The following is a 21,872-nucleotide window of genomic DNA, read 5'->3' on the forward strand; positions in this document are numbered from 1 at the left end:
CAAGCTTTAATTTTGGAGTACCTTAGATCTCTTTAAAGCAGTAGTTTAAGCCCTGGAGGAATCTTCTCAATCTCCTTTGAGACTGATTTGAGTTCAGCACTATACTGCCATGGTTTGGATAGTCTTTCATATGAGGAATTTCTGAGAACTAAGACTGTTCAGCCTGGAGAGGAAAAGGCCCAGGGAGATCTTTTTAATGTGTAAGAGTGCTTGATGGGAGGAAGTGAAGATGAGGAAGCCAGGCTCTTTACAATGGTGCCCGGTGACAGGATCAGAGACAGTGAGCACAAACTGAAACACTGGAGATCCCCTCTGAACATCAGGAAACACTTCTTTACTGTGAGGATGATTGAGCACTGGCACAGGTTGCCTGGAGAGGTTGTGGAGTTTCCTTGAAGATTGTTTAAAAGCCACCTGAATACAGACTTGGGCGACTGACTGAAGGTGATCCTACTTGAGCCAAAGTAGTTGGCTATTCTGTGATTCTGTTTGTGTACTTCAGGGTCTAATTCTGTGTCTGCTCCCTTACTTAGACGGCCCTTCCCTACCCTCCCTACAAAGTTGTGCAATCTTTGTTTAAGAGTTTACCCTAGTGACTGTGGCCAAAGAAGGTTCCTTTTTTTACCTCTCAATCTATCCTCTCTGGATAGATATCATTAGTTATATGTATAAATTGCGAAACATTCTGGGAACTTTAGAAGTGAAAAATAAAAATTTGTAGCTTGTATTTTTGTGTTTATCAAATACCTGTGTGTGTGTGTCTGAATATTGCATGTATCTATATCTAATATTGATATTTTATAGGAGTCCAGTATAAAATCCTTAATCATAATGCTTTGATTACTGTACCAATCATCCTTGTATCTTTAAATTATTCTGTGACTTATTTTATTCACTTTTTAATTTATTTTTTTGTATGTATGTGTGCTTTGTCTTGCAGAGTTGGAAGAATCTAGGGATTTCAAGCTTTGAGTGACAGGCATCTTACAAGATTACCACAGCTAAACTGAAAAGGCAGACGCTCTGAGTACCAGATTGAGTGAGCTGGTGTGTGCACTGCACGTACATGAAAACGCACATGTTTTTGTCATCACGTAGACTTATTCTTGCATATTCCTGAGAGCTTTGCAATTGATGAAAATTACTTTGAGAACCAGATGGAGCACCTTTACAGCACAGGAATCAGTAATCCATGGAAGGACACCTGCCAGTAATGTTCAGCTTTCCACATGGTCTTCACGGGTGAAAAAGATTTGCAAGAAGAGGAAGAAAAAACACCTTCTGCACGGAAAAAGCCTAATAAATACCTCCACAATCTAAATCAATAGCTGCGAGGGAAACAGAAGAATACAGAGGGTAGAGGAAACTGATTTTGTTATGGCAGAGGAATAATGTATGGTCTTTGGCACACATTGCTTTGGGCTCAATAGATTGTGAAAGGACTAATAAATCGTGACCATATGTTGAGTAATGATGACTGGAAGTAAATAAGTTCAGGAACTATGGGACAAGTCTGGGCACTGAACTGAGCAAACCTTGTCGTCCTTCTTGAGTTAACCAAGTCATCAAACTTGCATATTCTTTCTCCCTCTCCTTTTTTCCTCTTTTCACTTAGTGTCATATAAATACTAATTAATTGAGCTCATAAATGTTATTAAAATAAAACCGTTGGAATACTTCATATGTTTCCTTCTTGTACAGCTGCAAATGTTGTGTCTGGAACTATGAATCTGTGCTGTAGACAAGCATCAAGAAGGAAAGATCCGATCAAACAAGCAAGGAAAATACGTAGAGAAATAGTGAACACAAGAAGTGAGATTTTTAATGCTGCTTCTCTTTCTTTTTTAGATAATTATATTTCTTCCTTCCTTGACTTGTAGAAGATTTTGAAAGAGTGCTTTCTTGACGTGCTTTAATTCTAGCATTTGTTTTTTACAGTAGGATGAAAAGTCTGTGATTCCTTGTAGCAGAAAAAAGGGAAAAAGTAAAGGAAAAACATCTTGACATTTTAGCCTGTTTTTGGAGGAGAGAGAACTTCATGGTTCACCTGAGGCAAACTTATCTGCTTGGAAAGCTAAAAGCTTTAGAGCATTTTCTGCTATAAATGAAGAGGGGGTTTCTTTTTCATTCGTGTGTGGCAGCAAAAAGTGGGAAAGCAGGCAAGATAGCGTGATAAACAGTTCAGGCTCTGTTGGGTCTCTGGTGGAAAAAAAAAGTGCTACAGTGAAAATTGGATTGGCTTTGGATTGCAAAAACTTTTGAGTCCAACGAGTGATTCAGTACCAAGAGCGATTTCCAACTGGCCTGGCACACCAGTGCCTGCACAAGTTCGGGTCTGTTGTTTCGCACGGTTTGTGTGCCTTTTTTTCCCTTTATGCAATCTCTTTCAGCTTTAGCAGCAGAAATACATCAGATGGAAAAGATATGCCAGAGGGCAGCTTGGAAAAGATGAATGTCATATATATACATATATGTATGTGCGTGTGTTTAAATTTCTGCAACTGAACTTTTGAAGAAAATCTGACTGGAGGAAATCTTAAAAGCCTTAAGTTACTTGAAACCTACACATTTGCAACTCTTTGTCTCTGGAATTGCATTACACTAAACTGGAATCTCAGGCTGTATAAAGATTATATCAAGTTGAGCAAAAAGATGACTTAACCATTTCTTGAGCGCCTCTTATGAAGTAGCTGTTTCTCCAAAGGATAAGTGCACCCTCACTCTACAGACTCAAAAACAAAAATGAACCTGATTTTTTTTTTTAAGTGTTACTTTTTCTTAACCAACTGCCATCATCTTTTATAGAGGAATTTTTCACTATGCATTTGGTGGATATTTATAAACACTGACCCCATCCTCCTCCCTTTCAATGATCTATCCCAGGTCAGTCTTATCAATAATAATAAAAAAATTGATTTAAATTTTGTGCACTAGACATATTACTTTCTTATGTCAAAAAATAAAATCTTTAAAAAGCATGTATGCAGCAGTGGAACATGGGCCTGTTCTTTGCAGCGATTCCAACATCCTCTGCCTCTCCTGGAAAGGGAGAGTCCCCAAAAGTGAGAAGGAAAAACCGGTCTGCAGGAGGCGGTACTATGAGGAAGGCTGGTTGGCAACAGGCAATGGCAGAGGAGTTGTAGGCGTCACTTTTACTTCCAGCCATTGCAGGAGGGACCGGAACACCCCTCAGAGAATCAACTTCAATTTAAGGGGCCACAACAGCGAGGTAAGCAATGTGTGTTACACACATTCTTCTTTTGGTGGTGTTGCTGCTTGAGATTTGACAAGGCAGGATGAAGGAGACTCAAGACTAGCCCAAATGTGATTGGGATCTATTAGAGTTCTTCTAGTAAATTCAAGTGTATGAGACTAGCAGTGAGGAGGTTCTGTGGAAATGAGTCTAGTTTTGGTTTGGCCATTTTCTCCTTCATTCTTCAGCACCTCCCAGTTTCCAGGCAAATTCAATAAATGGCTATTAAGGGAGTTAAAAGTTATGATAATTGCTTTTACACAGTATTGAAGTGTAGTGTGGAAGGTTAATGGAAAAGCAGGGGACTGGGAAAGGAGGTCGGTTGAAATCTGCCAGTTTTTCACCAGCTGCAAGCTGGAATAGCCTGTGGCAGGGTATAGCTGTCATCTCTAGAAAAAGTTTTAGTTTTGTTAAGAAAAAGCACAAGTGGGACTTCTCAGAAAAATGTTAATACACCCTGCAGTAAAATACTTTAACTTCAGAGTGCAAGGCATTGTCCTGACTACAGCGATACAATAGCTTTTCCATTTTTTTCTGAAAGGAATAAATCTGTTGGTAAAAGCTGGTATTTCAGCTGTGCTTTATTATCTAACTAACACATGTCACTTTCCCTGCATAATGTTTCATGGAAAGTGCAGATGATGGCCAGTGGTGTAGAGTGTCTTGGGCAGGTGTGAGGACTTTGTTTCTGCTTTTTAGTTAGGCTGCATTTGGATGTGCACTTTAGAAAAGAATCTATCCAAATCATTAGTGATTTGAATGACATTCTATGTACTGAAGTTAAAACCAAAGGTACAATGTGTTTATTATGTTTTGTGTTACTTAATTGTTGGACTTGATTATATATGTTGCCCTTTTGACATAAGCTGTGCCAAAGATTTGTAGATGGGTGTTTTTTAATAACATAATTAACAGTCTTTTTAAGGAAAAAAAGTAGTGGAGGATAAAATTTAGTTTTAAATAATTGCTTCCACAAACTTTGCCTCTATGATTTGTTTATATACAAGTATGTGGGTATATATATATTTGTATCAGGTTCTTTGAAAAAATTACAGCAACTTTTTCCCAAAGAGAAAAATGGTGTTTGAATCCAGCATTTTGTTTTGAGCCATCTCTAATTGTCAGTGTAATTTATCAATTGCATTTTCTTTTCAAAATGTGTGATATAATGATCAATTTCCATTTCCTTGTATTTTCTCCTCTAACTTTTCTGTGAACCTGGGCACCTATTTTTTTCTCTTTTTGGGTAATTATCTGTCTTGGAAGCGGTGGAGGAGTTGCTATTCATGGGAATGTTGAAGTCTTGTTGCAAAATGTTGAAATATGAGACTAGGTTTAAATATGTTCAAGTTGAGTGGTTCTAGAAGATGATGATGTGTGTGCTGCCCTTTAGTTTTGTGTTGTTTACTCAGTTGACCATTAGATTATTGTTCTGGGTCACTGCATCATTGTTATCTGGATTGAGCTATGCTGTTTGTGCATCCTTTCACCTAACAGTGATTTGTGTGAGAGAGACTCTCAAATGAAAGGAAAATGTTCTGTGTTTTTTTTTTTATATGAGCACTTAAAATATTCTGGATCAAACTTGTCATTAATAAATAATTGTTTCTGTAGCTAAGCTTCCTGATACCAGAAAATGTGTGAATGATGAGAATAGAGACTACCAATTAGTTTCTCTGTATAGCACTGGAAAACTGGTATGATGGAGTAAAAAATGTGTCATACTGAAGGAAGAAGAGAAGTGGCATGATTGCAGCTAGCTTTCTGTGATGAATCTCTGGCTGCTACCATATTTTCCTGCTGGAATATGTTTTTGAGCATTGATTTCAATGAAAGTTTTTCCTTACAAGCTGATGTGTTACACAGCACTCTTCACCAGGCATGCTGAATGTTATCCTAATGATTTTGGTAGGAATGAAACTGAAATACAGGGTTCATTAGTTGTTAAAGGTATATAGTTGAATGGACATGATTTTTTTTTTTTTAGAAAATACTTTCTAAGTGTCTGTTGAAATGTTCTTTAAAAGAAGCAAGTGTTTAACAGAACAGCTTATTGCTAATATTTGTTTAAGAAGTAAATATTTTATTTTCCCATTGTTGTGGTAAGAAGCAAATCAGCAACAGCCTTGTCTCTTCTGTGTACTTCTTTACACAATTTTGTAAGCATGTCTTGGTATATGTGTCTGCTAAAAGCTACTTTTTTTGTACAGAATGTACCCAAAGGGATGTGATTAACTTAAAACTTTAAGAGCTCATGTGTTTCACTGACCAATTCTAGGATGATACTGTGTTATTGCCAGAAATGGTGATTTGTACCTTTACATATTTTTCTCTGGGATAAACCCAGTGTGACAAGTCAAGTTTATTGGTTCTCTGACATGCACTGCTGCCTTAATGGTAGTATATGTTCATTTATAAAGTGTGAAATGCTGTAATGAAAAGAGCAGAAAAGGTGAAAATACAGAAGCTAATACTTTCCATTTGGGGGTATAATTAGCAGTATGCTGTGGACAGAGCACAACATTGTATTTTGCGTTCAGGGTCAAAATCTGGAAGAGATAATGTGGCAATGGTGTGCTTGTGGAAAGAATGGGAGGTTATTTTTAAGTGTCACAAAGATGGATGCTAGTGATGTGTTTTTGTGATGTTTTTATGGTTGCTGAAGAGATTAATTGAAACCTTTTAGTATGCAGCTCCTTTCTTGACTGTTAATAGCCTGTCTGTTAGCATATCAGAACAAACAAGAGTGAAGAATCTCCAGGACTGAATTACTGACACACATATTGCAGTGCTGGACTTGCATGACTCATCACATTGAACAATAATTGAGAATGAAGTGCTTTGTAGCGCGAGCAATGCTTGCATTTTTACAGTTGTTTCAAGGTTGGTTTTTAGAATATGCAACTGGGAAGTGACTGCATGTTTACATATGATTGTATATTTTAATTAACAGCCTATATTTTTTTTCAGTTTCTAAGGAGAACTGCAGGGATTTAAATAAGCATATCCATTCTATTCTGTGACAGGAGATGAAAATTGGGATAGATCCATTTTTTAACTTTGGCATTGCATATACAATTCTGAATCTCATTTGTGCAAGGCCCAGCATTCTAAAAACGAAAATTTAAATGGGCACTTATCAAAGGCAGAAGTCACTTTGATGCAGAAGGTAACGGAAATGTGTATTGTGCACCAACTGGGCAGCTATGATGTGTTTTTGTGTGTTGTAGGAATACATTGTATCTTTGACCACGGGATGGGAGCCTGAGGGTGGATAGTGGATGGAAGAGATGTGAATGATTGCAGAGGTGCGTGGTTCAGTTTGGCTTTGGAGTATTTACCTTGGTCTGGGAGAACAAACTGACAGAGGCTGACGTTCCGTGGGTTTCTTTCTTAAGTCTGACAGAAAAGTTAGAAGGCAGTGATGCTGGTTTTCAGCATTTAGTGCATCCTGAGGTTTCTGAGGAGATATTTTCAAGGGGATCTGTGAAAGATAATTAGAAAAAAAGCCTGAACTTGTCCACAGTGTGTTTCAATTAGCCTTACAGGGACCATCCCTTCCAGTGAAAGTTTTACAGGATGTCCCTGCCCAAGGCAGGGGAGTTAGACTAGATGGTCTTTAAAGTCCCTTCCAACCCAAACCATTCTGTGATTCTGTGATTATAATTATTAGTAGTATTTAAAGAAAAAAAAAATGTTTTGCAGGTGTAAATTTTTTTCTTTTCACTGTGATAACTAAAACCCACATTTTACATATTTAGTAAGATTCAGTATGCTAATTGCTGAAGCATTAAAAAGTAGTGCAGAAATATGCAAATTCTGATGCACTGAGTTAAGTAATATGCTGAACATATTATTGAGTATGCATGGTGTTTTTACTGTAAACATAAATTGCTCATTTATTTACATTTGTCGTGGTTTTAGTGTCCTTACTGTATGACTGCAGCTGCAAAACCCACCCTTGCTTTGTTTAACACAGGATTTAGAAGTAGTTAGGGATGTAAACATAGCTAGACTGTCGAATTAATTTTAATTACAGATTTTCAAAGGAATGCTGTCCTTTTAAAAATACTGGTTAGATGTCGCTTTTCATACTACATTAGTTGTGGAAGTCTCTGCACAGTTCTTGGTTTGGTTTTGTTTTAGAGTAGAAGGACTTCACAAATAATTTTCCTGTTTTAAAAGGAAAGCTATTTTTTCTGTCTACCTTTCTGAGCTTGTATGTGAAAGTTCTGAGCAATTCTGGAAGAACAGATTCTTTCTGTATGTTTTCTGCTTGCTTGGGAAATAAAAAAAACCCACAAACAAGTAAATCTTTTCAGTAGTGTTGCTATTTTGTAGTGTTACTGGTAAGAATCTAGAAAAAGTATGGAAAACATTTTTCTTTTATAGAAAGAAAAAAAAACCCAAACAAACCAAAGAAAACCCCTCAACTTTGTTTTAATTGTAACTGATATTCGACCTTTGAATGTGTTTTTTAATATGATTCTTGAACAACAGCAGCAAAAAAGGGAACATGTGAATCTTGACAGCACAGGTACCTTGTATCAATCATCGCTTTCAGACATGGTTGGAATGTTACTGGTCGACGCTGGAGAAACCTTGCAATGGAGCAATACCATAATGATGCCTTTGGCTATAGAAGCCTCAGTGGTACAAGATATACAATGTGAACTGCAGTGGTGCTACTGATCTTCTCTCATGCTTTTCTGTCACTGCACACAGAAGACAGGGCAAGGTTTGTCAGCAGAAATATCATCTTTTTGTTAAAGCAAGCTAGTATAATTGGGAAAAATAGATGAGCTTTTTAGTATACAAGGTTCTGAAGAAGAACACGTATTTGTGAATGCTTGTCTAGTTGTTACAACTCTGCTAGCTGGTACAATGCTACATCTGTCCACAAATCTTGCCCTTCCTCTGTCCTTAAGCTATTATGGCTACAGAAAAATAGTACTGCAGAGAGAGACACAGAATTATTTCTTCTGGAGGAAGTGACTTGTAGGAGAATACCTCCTGCACCTGACTGGACTGACTCTGTTGAATTTGTATTGTGACTAGTAATTTCAGGCTTTCTGATTTTTTTTTAGAAAGGACAAAGACATTGAGATTTCATGTCAAGTTCCTTATTATGCCTTCTTGGACTGTCTGCTCTGTGTTTGGTCTGAGTGCTTAAGTGCTTTGATTTCTTAAAACAAGTATTAAAAGAGCCAAAAGAATTTAAACTTCTTTGTTACTCTTTTCTTACCAAACTTTTACTGCTGACAGTTGATACCTAAGCTTGGAATATGAGCACGTTCTTCAGCAAGTAATTCTAGCGGCCTTGTACATATATACATATTCAGCATTTGAAAAGGGAGAAATCAAGTTTTATGATAGCATTTCTGAGCCATAATAATTACAAAGGACAATGCCTTGGTTTAAACAATTCCCAAAGCAAAACCTGCCTGGACAAGTTCCTGAGTGATCTACTCTAGGTTGCCTGCTCTGGCAGGGAGATTGGACTTAGATGATCTTTTGAGGTCCCTTCCAACCCTTAAGATTCTGTGATTCTGAAGAGATAACATACCCATTACAAACCATAAATGTTTCATAATATAATTGAACGTAGAGCACCAAGTAATTGCTTGTCAAGTGTAGCTAGAATGTAGTTGGTAAGAAATTTTATAGGCACTTGTCCTTGGGCAACCATCATCTCTGCTCTGATAGCAATTTTTTATAAACATGTGTGAACTTCTGAGGGAGTTCTCGGTATTCTCTCTGGGTACTTCTTTAAAGAAAAGTAATCTCCTTGTGTAACAAAAATGTTAGAGGAGGTAGCAAAAACAAAGTTGAATTGGGTACATTTTTGTGAATTTTCAAAAAAGTGTTAGTTTTAAGTTTTCAAAATAGGATTGTGAAGTTTCAGTTCTGGAATTATTTGTCAAATTGGTACATTGGAAAATACATCCTTATATTAACACTGTAAGAGCCAATCTGAGTAAACTCTCTAAGACTCAGTCTGGAGTTTTAGAAGGCAGGCATTCTTTCATTCAAAGCTGCAGCAATGAAGACACACAGGGATATTTCCTCTGAAGTGTGTCTAAGAATGGAGAAATGGGCTGACAGGAACCCCATGAAGTTCAAAAAGACATGCAAAGTCCTGCACCTGGCAAGGAAAAACGTATGAGGAAAAGCTGAGAGAACTGAGACTGTTCAGCCTGAAGAGAAGCCTCAGGAGGATCTTATTAATGTATATAAATACCTGAAAGTAGAGTGCAAAGGGAATGCTGTCAGGCTCTTTTTGATAGTGCCCAGTGACAGAGGCAATAAGCACAAAATAAACTGCAGGACATTCCCTGTAAAAATCAGGAAGCACTTTTTTTACTGTCAGGGCAACTGGCCCAGATTGTCCTGTGGGTTGTTTCATCCCTGTCCTTGTAAATACTCAAAAGCTGTCTGAACATGGCCAGCCAACCCTATGTCCCAGCTTGAGCAGGGAGCTTGGGTCTTCCAGAGGTTACTTCTAACTCTAAACGTTCTGTGATTTTGTGAAATCTGCTTGTAAATCTAGGTGAAATCTTTTGCACCTAAACTGGTAATGTAAAAAACCATAACTCCTGAAGGCAGGCAGGAAGTGCTAAATATGCAAAAGTGTGGAGAGAAGCCATTCAAGTTTGGCTATAATGAGAGAACAAACTGATGTGCTAGAGGAGATACAGAGCATTTTTTTCTGAGGATAAATCCAGATGATACTCCCAAGTAGTCAGGCAGTTGGAGACCATAGTCAAAATCACCATGAAGAATAATAGGCAGAGATAATTAAAATGCAGAAAAAAGTCAAAGCTGTTGGCTGTGAGGGTAACTTCATTAGAGAAGCAGAATTCAGGAAGGAAAATAGTCACTAAGCTGAAGAGGAGACAAAACTGTTTAGATGGCACCATCCATGGCCTTTGGAAAGAAATTTTAGAAGAAGCTGCAGAGCCTGAGTGTTGTAAGCTATATAAATCTGCAGCCCTGCTTAAAACAAAGTAATTAAAAAAATGCTAAATGTAGACAGTGAAAGATTTGACTTCTGGAGGAAATGGTATCACATGGTAGCAGTGCCCTGATTACTGGGTTGGCTTATCAGGGGGACTTGAGCATCTTCCCTTATGAGGAAAGGCTGTGGAATCTGGGACTGTTCAGCCTGGAGAAGAGGAGACTGAGGAGGGACCTCATTAATACTTAAAAGTATTTAAAGGGTGTATGTCAAGAGGATGAGGCAGCACTTTTTTCTGTAGTATCCAGTGATAGGACTAGGGGAAATGACCAACAGCTGGAACACAAAAAAATCCATTTAAACATAAGAAAAAATTAATTTACTGCTCAGGTGAGGGAGCCCTGGCACAAGGCTGCCCAAGGGAGGGTGTGGAGTGTGGAGGCTTTCAAAACCTGCCTGGATGTGTTCCTGTGTGACCTGATCTAGGCTTAACTGCTTTAGCTGGGTTGGACTAGATGATCTTTAGAGGTCCCTTCCAACCCTTACCATTCTGTAATCTGTGTGAAAAGTGGGAAAACAGCAAGTAGCTCTTTCATTGTGGTAATTTGACCCTGGCTGGATGTCAGGCGCCCACCACACTGCTCTATCAGATTTTTCTATCAAGGAAATACAAGGCAGAATTGTGAAGAAACCTGCAGCTGCAGATCATCACTACCTAGGACAGTTGTGTACATGTGCCTGCCCATGTACAGGTGACACAGGTTCAGCTGGAGTATGGCCAGTCTCAGACATGTTGTCCAAGACTATATTTTTTCCAGGCAGGATAATGGCCAGCAGCAGAAGACACAACTGGAGGCCAATTATTGTTGCATGGAAAAAAGAAAGACAGGGAAGAGGTAGCTCTAAAGCCTCTAACCTGAGAAGAGCTAGAGGAAATTGAATTTCACAGAAAATCTGATTCCATCTAAAAGAATGAATGAAAGTCTTTTTTTGAGAAAAGGCACAAGAGAGAATTATGTCGATGTAAAAAGAGTAAGGTAGGAAGAAGATTTAAATAGACTTGATTATGTAATTACAAAATACTAAAAATAAAGAATGTTTTTAAATTTAGCTACACTAATGAGGACTTTTCTTAAGGAATGATCTTACCTTTAAAGAGTGGACATGTGAAGATATCCCAAAAGGCTGTTTTGGGAATGCAATGAGACAGCTTGCTAATGCTCTACTGTTGATAAAAGGGAGTGTTCATTGCATCCGAGAGAGCTTAGTTTATAAGGGATATAAATAGGCCTTTATATTAGGATTATCTTAAGGAAAAGGAATCTTATTCCTGATTCTGTCCCTTCTGTTAATTCTGATTAGGTCATGTGAAGTATTTCTTGAGCCTGGTAATATCCAAATATCTTGATCCTCAGTTCAGAAGTGTTCTGGGAGCATACAATGGAGCTATGTTTGCTCCCGCTACACAGAAGTGATAACATTAAATATCTGGTTAATTAATACATGGTGTTGCTGTGGAGGGAGTTGTACTTGTTGTAGGGAATGGATGCTCAAAATGTGGTTCCTTGAAACAAGGTGCCTTAAAAATACAGAGAGGACCAAATGGATGAGGAAGCCTGCAGTTTAAGAGTACCTGTCACTTCTTGTTCTGGTAATATCTTGAGTTAAGCATAGTCTTCATGACTTAAATGGGACCAGTATTGAATAAAGTGTATGAAATTGAAGACCATTTGAGGCTACAGTTACAGGCACAGATTGATTTACTGCACAAAATAAGCTATTAGCATAAGTCACATTTATTGGTGCATAAGATAAATGCCTTCACACGTATGTCATCTTAGCCTCTTTACTTTTGCCCACAAGGGACCCCATTGATTACAGATGTTAGAGTAGGAATTTCTGGTTTCTCATGGAGTGCCATCAAACATTTACACATTTCCTCTAAATTTGATTGCATTTCCAGCATTCTTACCATTTCCAGAATAATACCCTCAGTGACTTCTTCAGATTTATTAGTCGTTTTACTAATTAGGGGAACCCAGACCCTGCACTCCATTTGTGAGAGAAGTCTGCTTGTCATAAGCTCTCTTGAATATTAACAGTACTTATGCAAGTTATAAAAATGTAAACTGGCACTTGTTTATTGAGGAATATATCTTGGACTATATATCTGTTGTTCTTGCTTGAAGGAAATCAGAAGTCTTTTAAAGAAATATTTCAAATTAAGAATAGTTGTTAAGCATAAAATTTCTGCTGCATTAAGTACTTTCTCCAGAAGAAACAAGTCGAGCAGGGTGGTTAACAAATTAGATTAGAATATTATCATTTTAATACATACTACTTATGCAACCAATTATACCTTGTTATTATGTCTTGTGGCTGCCATAAAGTCATTCTGTTGATTAAACAAATGCAAATTAGGCTTTGACACAATGTTATTATGTATTATTAAAGGCCCTACATGGATCTGGAGTTTCACCAGGTTAATCGTGGTAACAGTTCTGGTCTCTGTGGTCACTGTTAAAACCGTCCTCCCCCAGCCAGCTTCCTGCTCAGCTCCCTCAGACTGAAGAAGTGATCTCTGGTTGTGATTATACTGGCCAGGGAGATAACTGTGTTTAATGGCTGGCAGTGGATATTAGTAATTACAGATGTAGCTCGCTTCTCCATCCCAAAGGTCCTGAGTTGCTGATAACAACTAAACCGAGTCACCTTATGCCTGAGATGGCAGAGGGAGATGCCTGCTCTAAGAGTAGATGAGTCTGAACTATATTTTAGGAGGATACATGTAAATTTTTTTTCTGTACAGTTATAATATTTTCACATTTGCCTTGTTTTCATTTTAAATGCTCTTTCTGCAGCTTTGTACATGATTGTGACAATAATCAAAACCTGAAATCTGAGAACAGACACTTGAAAGCTTTTTAATACTGAAGGTACTCTCATTTCTGAAGTTAATTTTTTCCAATACTAGTAGTCATATTAGAAATAGTTATCTTATAAAATGTTATTTTAAATTTACTGGTGAAAATAATAGTACCACCTGAATTGTTTAGTATTATTTTTACCCACATTTTAGAAATTGTAAGCTTTCCAATATTATAACTGAACAGTTGAAAAATAGATAATTTTTTGTTGAGCATCCATTGTTATTTTTACTGGTGTTTATTCAAGCGGAAGGTTTTGCTGATTTGTTGCAGGGATCTAATACGTAATTAATTACATATTCAGTAGTAGCAATGTCCATGAGAGCAAGGAAGGAGCTCACAATTTGGGAATGAGCAGGCATTGGGTAGCAAGGCAGTCTTAAAGAGGTAGGATAGCAGTTAAGGACTGTTTGGATACCAGGCATGGGAATACCTGGAGGGGAAGAGGAGGGAGAGAGAGAGGGTAAGCTTACCTGCTATTTTTTTAACAAGTCTTTCTGCCAGGTCCTGGAGTCAGACCAGTGGTTCTGAAGTTCTGAATTCTCCTTGATTTATAAACAACTATCACATGTGGTAGAAATTTCTTCATCCTCTGTAATGACTGATCCAAACCAGAGATGACAACTTTAATAGCTGATAGTAAACCATAAATAGTAGATCATTTTGTGGAATGATGGTGATTGTCAGGAGCAACATACAGGTTTTTCCTATTGTAAAGCTTGAGCAATTTGTCAGATGGCTATTTTGTATCAGAGAGAAAGATTAAACTGTCAGAAGTTATGAAGTGTTGGCATTATGTGCAGTTAATTTACCATGTTCATTCATTTCTTTGAATGTCTTCATAGTCTTTGAATATGTACATGTGTGTTATGATTCAATTTTCAGTTACCTAATACATAATTTTTTGACTCCTTGGAATTATCTTCTGTTCAGTGTCTGTACAGTGCCAGTGGATGAAGAAAAGTTGCCTGAGCAACCTCTATATGACTTGTTTTGGAAATCAGTAAGTATGCAGTGAGGGGCATGAAGAAAAGTGAAGTCCTGAGGCCGAGCAGCTGAATGTTGCTGCATAGGGTTGAGGTTTTTACTGGGCTTTTCACCACAACGAGGATATATTTCTTGTTTTCTTGAGTAATGGTTGTAATCATTTTATTGTCTTTAGAACTGTGAAGATTAAGTAATTAATTTTCATTAAATGCTCAGTTACTATAATTTTAAACAGGTAGCCAGCATTTGTTGGTCTTTTATCAGTTTAGTCTTGATATAATCTTGATAGTCTTCTAGGAACCTGATTTCACAAACCAGTTGAAAATAAATTTTCATGACTCATCTTCAGAGTTTGATTGTGAGTAATCTTTGGCCCCACAGCATGTAGGCAAAAATGCAGTGGGGTTTTTTGGTATATAGCTAATCTTGAATGACTCCTTGGTGAATAGACTAATGGAGCTAAATTCAAAACTTGATATTTTAGTTACATAACAGTCAAAGTAAGAGGATTTTTAGTTTTGTTTTACATGCAATTCATTGTGATTCAGTCAGTTTATCAGCTTAGAAATTCCCTCTTCAGAACTTCCCAACAACTGTAATAATGCAGATTGTGCCCAGCAGATGTATAACGTGATTCCTGTTAATGTAAGGTTTTAATAATTGAGGTCACTGTTGCTAATGATAACATTAGAGATGTTAGGTCTTACTTATCCTATTGAATTTGACTTGTAAAGTGTTAAAAATAAGTTTCTGTGATGTACTTACATGCTACAGTGATTACTAAGGCTGAGAATCACAGACGTGAACTGAATCTGCTAGAAAGAAGTTAGCTAGTACATGGAATGAAGTTTCCTCTTATCAATTAACTGCAGAATCACTTGAGAAATGCAGATGGTTTATCAGCAAACTTACTGTATCCTTACCAGTACTGCAAATAGCCGTGCAGTCTGAAAAAATCAGGTTGAGCTTTTAATCCTCACCAGTAAACAAGGCTTTGTAGGTTAATGTGTGTTAGGTCTACTGTATCAACTCTTCCACATAACATTTCCAGCAGATTTAAGCAGTTACAATGAAATGAACCATTGTGTTTATGAGTAAAAATATTTCTTCGGTAGTGAAAGCAACAAAACCATGTTATCTTTTCTCCTACTATTCTGACTCTGTGGTGTTAACTTCTTATCTTGAATGTCTTCAGAGGTGAGTTTTAAATGCTCACTGGGTGCAAACGTATTGAGTAAACAGTTACTGCTGTTAAATCACTTTTAAGGCTGTATTTTAAAGCCCTTATGTTGCCTGACTGAGGCAGAAGCCCATAAAATGCCTTACAGAAGGTGTATGAACTGTAGAGAAAGCTTTTAAAAAGCAGGTAAAATGTCTTTTTAAAGGCCCTTTATACTTACAAGTGGTTGCAGAGTGTATTTTTTTGGCTTCACTGTCCAATGTAATGACAGTTAATTTTCTGAAATATTTTACAAGTGTTCTTTAGCAACAACAATTCTATCGTAGTGTGATTTGGCACTCATGGGTAACTTCTGTCAGTATAGATTTAGCTACCACTCTTGTGAAATGGAATTTTTCTTTCATAATTTTCCTTAATAGCAAAATATTCGTGTAGATGGCTCTGATTTTAGTGGAGCATGTTAGATTATGTAAAAGATTAATCTGGTCTGGTGATAATGACAACTTTTACAGAATCACAGAATGGTAGGGGTTGGAAAGGACCTCTAAAGGTCATCTAGTCCAACCTCCCTACTATCCACCTAGATGAGGTCACACAGGAATGCATCCAGACAGGTTTTGAAAACCTCTAGAGAAGGAGACTCCACACCCTCCCTGGGCAGCCTGTGCCAGGGCGCCCTCACCTCAACAGTAAATTAATTTTATCTTGTGTTTAAATTGAACTTTTTGTGTTCCAGCTGTTGTCCATTACCCCTTGTCCTGTCACTGGACACTACAGAAACAAATGTCACCTCATCCTCTTGACATACACCTTTTAAATACTTTTAAACATTAATGAGGTCTCCCCTCAGTCTTCTCCAGGCTGAACAGCTCCAGATCGCGCAGCCTTTCCTTATTAAAAAAAGATATTCCATTCCCCTGATCATCTTGGTAGCCCTGTGTTGAACTCTCTCTAGAAGTTCCCTTTCTCTTTGGAGCTGGGGCACAGTACTCCAGATAAGGCTTCATCAGGCCAGAGTAGAGGAGGAGAACCTCCCATGACCTGCTGCCCACACTCTTCTTGATGCATCCCAGGATTCCATTGGCCTTCTTGGCCAGGAGGGCACATTGCTGGCTCATGGTTAGTTTGTTATCAATCAGGACTCCCAGGTCTCTCTCTGCAGAGCTGCTCTTCAGCAGTTCGACCCTCAGCCTGTACTGGTGCAGGGAGTTGTTCCTTCCCAGATGTGGGACTCTGCACTTGTCCTTGTTGAACCTCATGAGGTTCCTCTCTGCCCAACTCTCCAGCCGGTCGAGATCCCACTGAATGGCAGCACAGCCTGTGGGGAATCAGCCAGTCCTCCCAGTTTGGTGTCATCAGGGAACTTGCTGAGAGTACACTCTGTCCCCTCATCCAAGTCTTTGATGAAGATGTTGAACAAGACTGGCCCCGGAACTGATGCCTGTGGAACTCCACAGGGGGGTTTATTTACGCTTTTTACAAACTTAAAAGATTTGAACTTTTTCACTTAAAATATCATTTTCAAAAGCCATTTTGCTCACTTCTCTTTATCTGTATAATTCTGCTAGTTTGCTGCTTTCTTAACTTACTACTTGGGGTAAATTGGGAGGGGAAACTTTAAAAATACTTTAAAGGGAAGTCTTAAGCTTTTACATTTCTGTGAGTTGATAATAGTCTAAGTTGAAAGTGAGAGATCTGTTTTTGAGGAATTTTTAAAGCCGATTAATTTTTAGGGAATAAGTGCAATCACAACACTCACAGAATTGTTTGACAGAAGGCTGCTCACCAATTTATATTCATTTTTGGGTGGTTATTAGCAAGCTAATAAGTCCAGATGCTGTTTTGATATTTCTTTGTCACTTCTTGTCGTCGTCACTGGAAGCACTGTGTGTCATTCCAATGCATCAGCCTGGCACTTTATGCCACATTTCTCACAGGTGGTGATGAGGAGTGCACTGTATCTAGACTGATGATACCCAATCCTTCTACCCTGATGAACTGTTTAAGAGAAAATTATGTGCTTTGGCTTCTCTTCCGCCACATGGCTGGACTTTGTGTGCAGCACTACAGTCATGTACTTCCAGAAGCAGTGCAATTAAATAAGTAACTTGTATATGGCCCTCAGCTGGAAGTCAGCTGAGCAGCAGCTGTAAAAGATGCTCATTACAGTGTTTTGCTGAAGGTGGTACAAATGTGGAACCTAGGTGCTTCATCAGGGCCATACTAAGGAATGATTCTGTCTGCCCTTCTCCTTTGTGTTGTCACCATCAGCACTGCTAAATCTTTATGCTTTACACAGCTGCAAAAGCCACCATACTTCTATAGTGGTAGCACTGTGTGTTGTGCACTGTGGGTAGCTGGATTGATTCTGTCATTGGAAGCTTTTCCTGAAGCCGAGTTGTAGCAGAAGCTCTTTGCCTCCCCCATTTTGCAGGGTTTTCATCAGTGATCCCAGCAGTGTGAGACTGAGTCAAGCTACAGAGCAGAAAAGACTGAGGCAGGATCTCTCAGTTACCAGGATTCCAGACAATCGCACATCAAAAAAACTGTTATATGACAAACTCTAGTAAAAATAGCATGCTGAATCTTTTAGAATATGAATCTATTTTATGATCTCCCTTTAAAAATAAAGCTATATAATAAAGTGCTCCAGGGTCCATTCAGATGAAAGGCGTTAGATAATGGCGCCTTTGGATGTTTACCTTTTATCTGAGCCTGTTAATTCGTTTATCACTGAAATGCTTTATTGCAACAACTCTATTCTTGCCCATGCATGGTGTGAAACCATTTGAATGTCATCTTTATTTATTTTAGCTCATTTATTAAGTCGCTTATTGTGAGACATCTATGACCTGAATTAAAATGGATAGGAAATGCTAAAACTAAATCTCTACACAAAACTGCTGAATAAAACACACAGGCAAGATTAAAAATTATTAAATAAAAAATTAGGCATAAAGATATGCCCAGCACGTCTCTTGCAAACCACCCACAAAGGGATTAGTTCCCAGCTACTCAAAGGAATGGGAAAAACATGGGTGCAGATAAAAGAGCAAAGGGAGGGGACCCAAAATAGATAAAAATAGCTCAGTTGAAATAAACAAGCCTTGCAGTTAAGCTGTCCAGAAAAGGGCAAGAAAAGAAATGCCTGCTGAAACGTTACACAGAAATGAGGTTTTTATGCAGAGGTGGAAGTCCTGGTCCAATGTGGTGTCCCAAGCCTGAGGCTGATGTGGAGCAGGCTGAGGCTTTTGCCGATTTGCATCCTCCAGGCTTCAGTTTGATTTTGCCTGTCTGTTTGAACCTGTCCGTGAAATCACAAGCTGCCAAGAAGGCAATGCAATGCTGATATAAATCAAACAGCCGGTCTTCTGAACACCATAGTTTGTTTTCTTTGGTTGGAATTACAGTATCAGGGCTCTTATCTACCCATTAGGCACAGAAGACCTAAGTACTAAAATGTTTTGTAGCATGAAATCTAGTTGTAAATAGATGCATCCTTTTGCGATTTTGGGTTTTACTGGACTAGGCGATTTCCTCTCTTTCCCACAAAAAGCCCCTTATAGCCACCAGAAAGCTATAGGCAAATGGAGAGCAATTGCAATGGCTTATCTAAAACATTCTCTTTTTAATACATTGTTTCCCCACAAATGGACCCTACTAGTTATATAATAATTTAAATGGAATTTGTGTTTCTGCAATGTTTGTAATCTGAACTGTAATTCTTTACCTGTGCCAAATTACTGTCTCCAACCAGGTTAAATTATTGAGGGTGGGAGAAGAGTCTCAACATATGACTTGGCATTTTTAATAGGGTCCACCCATGTTCCCATCTCTAAATTTTGAAACAAACACACCTGAACATTGTGCAACCTTTTTATTATACCTCTGTTGTAGCAGTGCAAGCTATATTCATTCAAAGATGTAGAGAATCTAGGTAATGCACGTACACAGGCAACGTAGTACAACCAACAGAGTTGACTTGAGGCTACCCTTCCTTTGCTAGCTACTTCCTTATATGCTGCTTTCACCCAGGGCCCAATTGATTAACTTGCAGCACCTGTTTGTGATAATTGGAAGTAGCTTGCCAGCTGCATTAACTTGTCCTTACCATCTTTATTCAAGCTGGCTGGTCCAAGCCACATTTGTGCCTACATACCTCCTGGCAACTGGTTTGTGTCGTGTAGCTGCCACTTCATGGGTTTCTTACTGCTGGTTATTTTTTTTCCACTTGGCCCGTTTAGATATTTGTTTAGATGATATAAATAATAAGAAGAATAAAAAGATGTCTCTTAAATTCCATTGCTGCTTTTCATTAAGTACCATTTCAGTAGTTTTCTCTCCCTTTGCAGTCACACCCTTTTGCATTAAAAATTGTTTAATAATAATATTGCTGTATTTTGCCCTTTCCTTCTCTCCTTCCTTCTGAATCTCTTGTGAAACTGGTGCTTGTCAAGTTGGCTGTTCTGCAGGATAATCAGAGATGCCAATCCGAGTAGATGTGCAAAAAGACAGCAGTTGTAAGAACTCTTTTGGCCTCTGACGTTTATGCACATCCATTGCCAGTGGTCCTGGTATGATCTGCAGTGACAAGGCTGGGGTTGCTCCTCTGTGAAATCCTCTACACATCAGGATTGTCATCTAACTGGAACAGGCTTCAGTCATTACTGTCCTGTCTTAAAACTGTGACTGAAGGCTATTTGTAGGTGACTAGGAAGGTGCTTCTGGTTTGTCAAGTATAGAAGGGGTGTGTTAAACTATAGCTGGAAGTTTACAAGGTAGTGGGGCATTGCAAATGTCAATTCTTCTTTACTAATCTGTTTTCCTAAGTTAAAAATATAATATCTGTTTCCATTTAAAACATACATTAATTGAAATAATTTAAGAACATATAAAATAGTAATTTCTGTTGCATCAAGCACTCTCTCTTTCACTCTCTTGAAACTCTCTTGGATGCTGTAGTTGTCTTCCTTAATCCAAACTTGTCATACCCACGTGAAACTGCATCCTGTTTGAATGTGTAGCTTTGAATGGACTCACAGATGAGTCCCTGCAGGAGTGTGGGTACAAGAAGCGTGATGAAAATGTTAGTCTGTTTTACACCCTCATATGTAATCTGCTGTTTAGCATTTCTCAATTCCTGATCTTCACTGGTGGTATGCTGTTAGACTTCTAGAAACTATTACTGTGATACTGGGTTTATGGTTGTGATAAAATACATTCTAGTCTTCAGAGCTTTCTGTAGAATCTGCTGTTTGAAAATGTAATATTTGTGCCAACTTAGTTACCTTTGTTTAATGATACATTTATTTGGGCCAGAGATTTCTGCTTGAACTTTCTCATGGTAAAACAAATTAAGGAGTCCTTCAGGATCTGCAGGTGTTCATCAAAACTGTGATTTGAGGCATTTGAACTTTTTGATGTGAAGAGAAAACAAAATGAGATACTTAAAACTTCAAATACTGACCTTTTAAGAAAAAAAAGGTGAAAAAGAAGTACAGATCAGATTTTACCAGAGGTAGAGATAGAGAAAAGTTTAATGCTGGCACTGACAATTTTTAGAATTAATTTGTGGCTGTGTATTACTGGTTTGAGACAGGTTAGCGTGAAGTTTTGCATGGTAAAGGCTTTGTCCACAGTAGTTAAGAGCATCCATGGGTGGCCAGATGTCAATAAATGGTCTGGTGTGCCGTCTGGTAGTGACCAGTAGCTGATGCTTAGAAAGGAGCTGAAGCATGAATGAACTCATAGTTGTTTTCCTGATACAGACCATCATGCTCCAGGAGTCTGCAGCTCAAGAGCTTCCTGGGGCAGGTACATGGCCTTTGTGTGTCTGTACAACTTTATTCTTGCAAATTTGTTGAACTGCTTTTTGCATCTCTGTAAAATTCTGTCCTATCCTGTATAGTGAGTTGTATAAGTTACCTATGAATTGTGTGGAAGAACTACATTCTTTTCTGGATTGAATATCCATCCTTCTCATTTCCTTTGACTTTTATTTTCTACCTCAGAAAAGGTAGTAACAGTTGTTACCTATTTACTCCATGTCACACTTGATTTAATAGACCTGCATGATATATCTTCAATAGTAATTTGTTTCCCAGATTTGAATAGTGCTAGTTTGTTGGTCATATAGAATCTAATCTATCCATACATTTGAATTATCCTTTTTGTCGCCTTATATATATATTGAAACTAGATCAACAAGAACTACACAGAAATGAAAACTCATTCAGTGCAATAATGCTGACTTTGGTTTTCCTTATTTCCATTACCCTGTTACAGTTGCAGATGGTAGCCAACATAACGATGACAATTACCTCTTGTTATAGTTAGGGCTGATGTTTTCGTTGTAAGAAGGCCTAGTGGGGGACAGTTTAATTGATGATGGTCAGAAGATCTGATGGGACTCCCAGTAAAGTTTCTGCTTCTTTGTTCCATGTAATGTTTGTCAAAACAGTGGCAATGAATGATGACAAGTATTTATTCCTTTTCAGTGTGAAGGATGGTTGCATTCAACATGCATACATGCAGATAAAAGAAACTGAACAGCTTCAAAAGCTATGT

General features: G+C 38.1%; 1 protein-coding gene across 1 annotated transcript in view; it reads left to right on the forward strand.

Annotated features, from left to right (window-relative positions):
• The window catches only part of TULP4 (TUB like protein 4), a 177,078-nt gene that overhangs the window by 47,896 nt on the left and 107,310 nt on the right, over positions 1-21,872 (forward strand). Inside the window, exon 3 of the mRNA XM_061989039.1 lies at positions 941-3,229. Coding sequence (XP_061845023.1) covers positions 2,978-3,229 — 252 coding nt within the window. The 5' untranslated portion in view covers positions 941-2,977. The remainder of the gene's footprint in view (positions 1-940; positions 3,230-21,872) is intronic.

Source organism: Colius striatus, chromosome 2 (assembly GCF_028858725.1).
Source record: "Colius striatus isolate bColStr4 chromosome 2, bColStr4.1.hap1, whole genome shotgun sequence".
Lineage (NCBI taxonomy): Eukaryota > Metazoa > Chordata > Aves > Coliiformes > Coliidae > Colius > Colius striatus.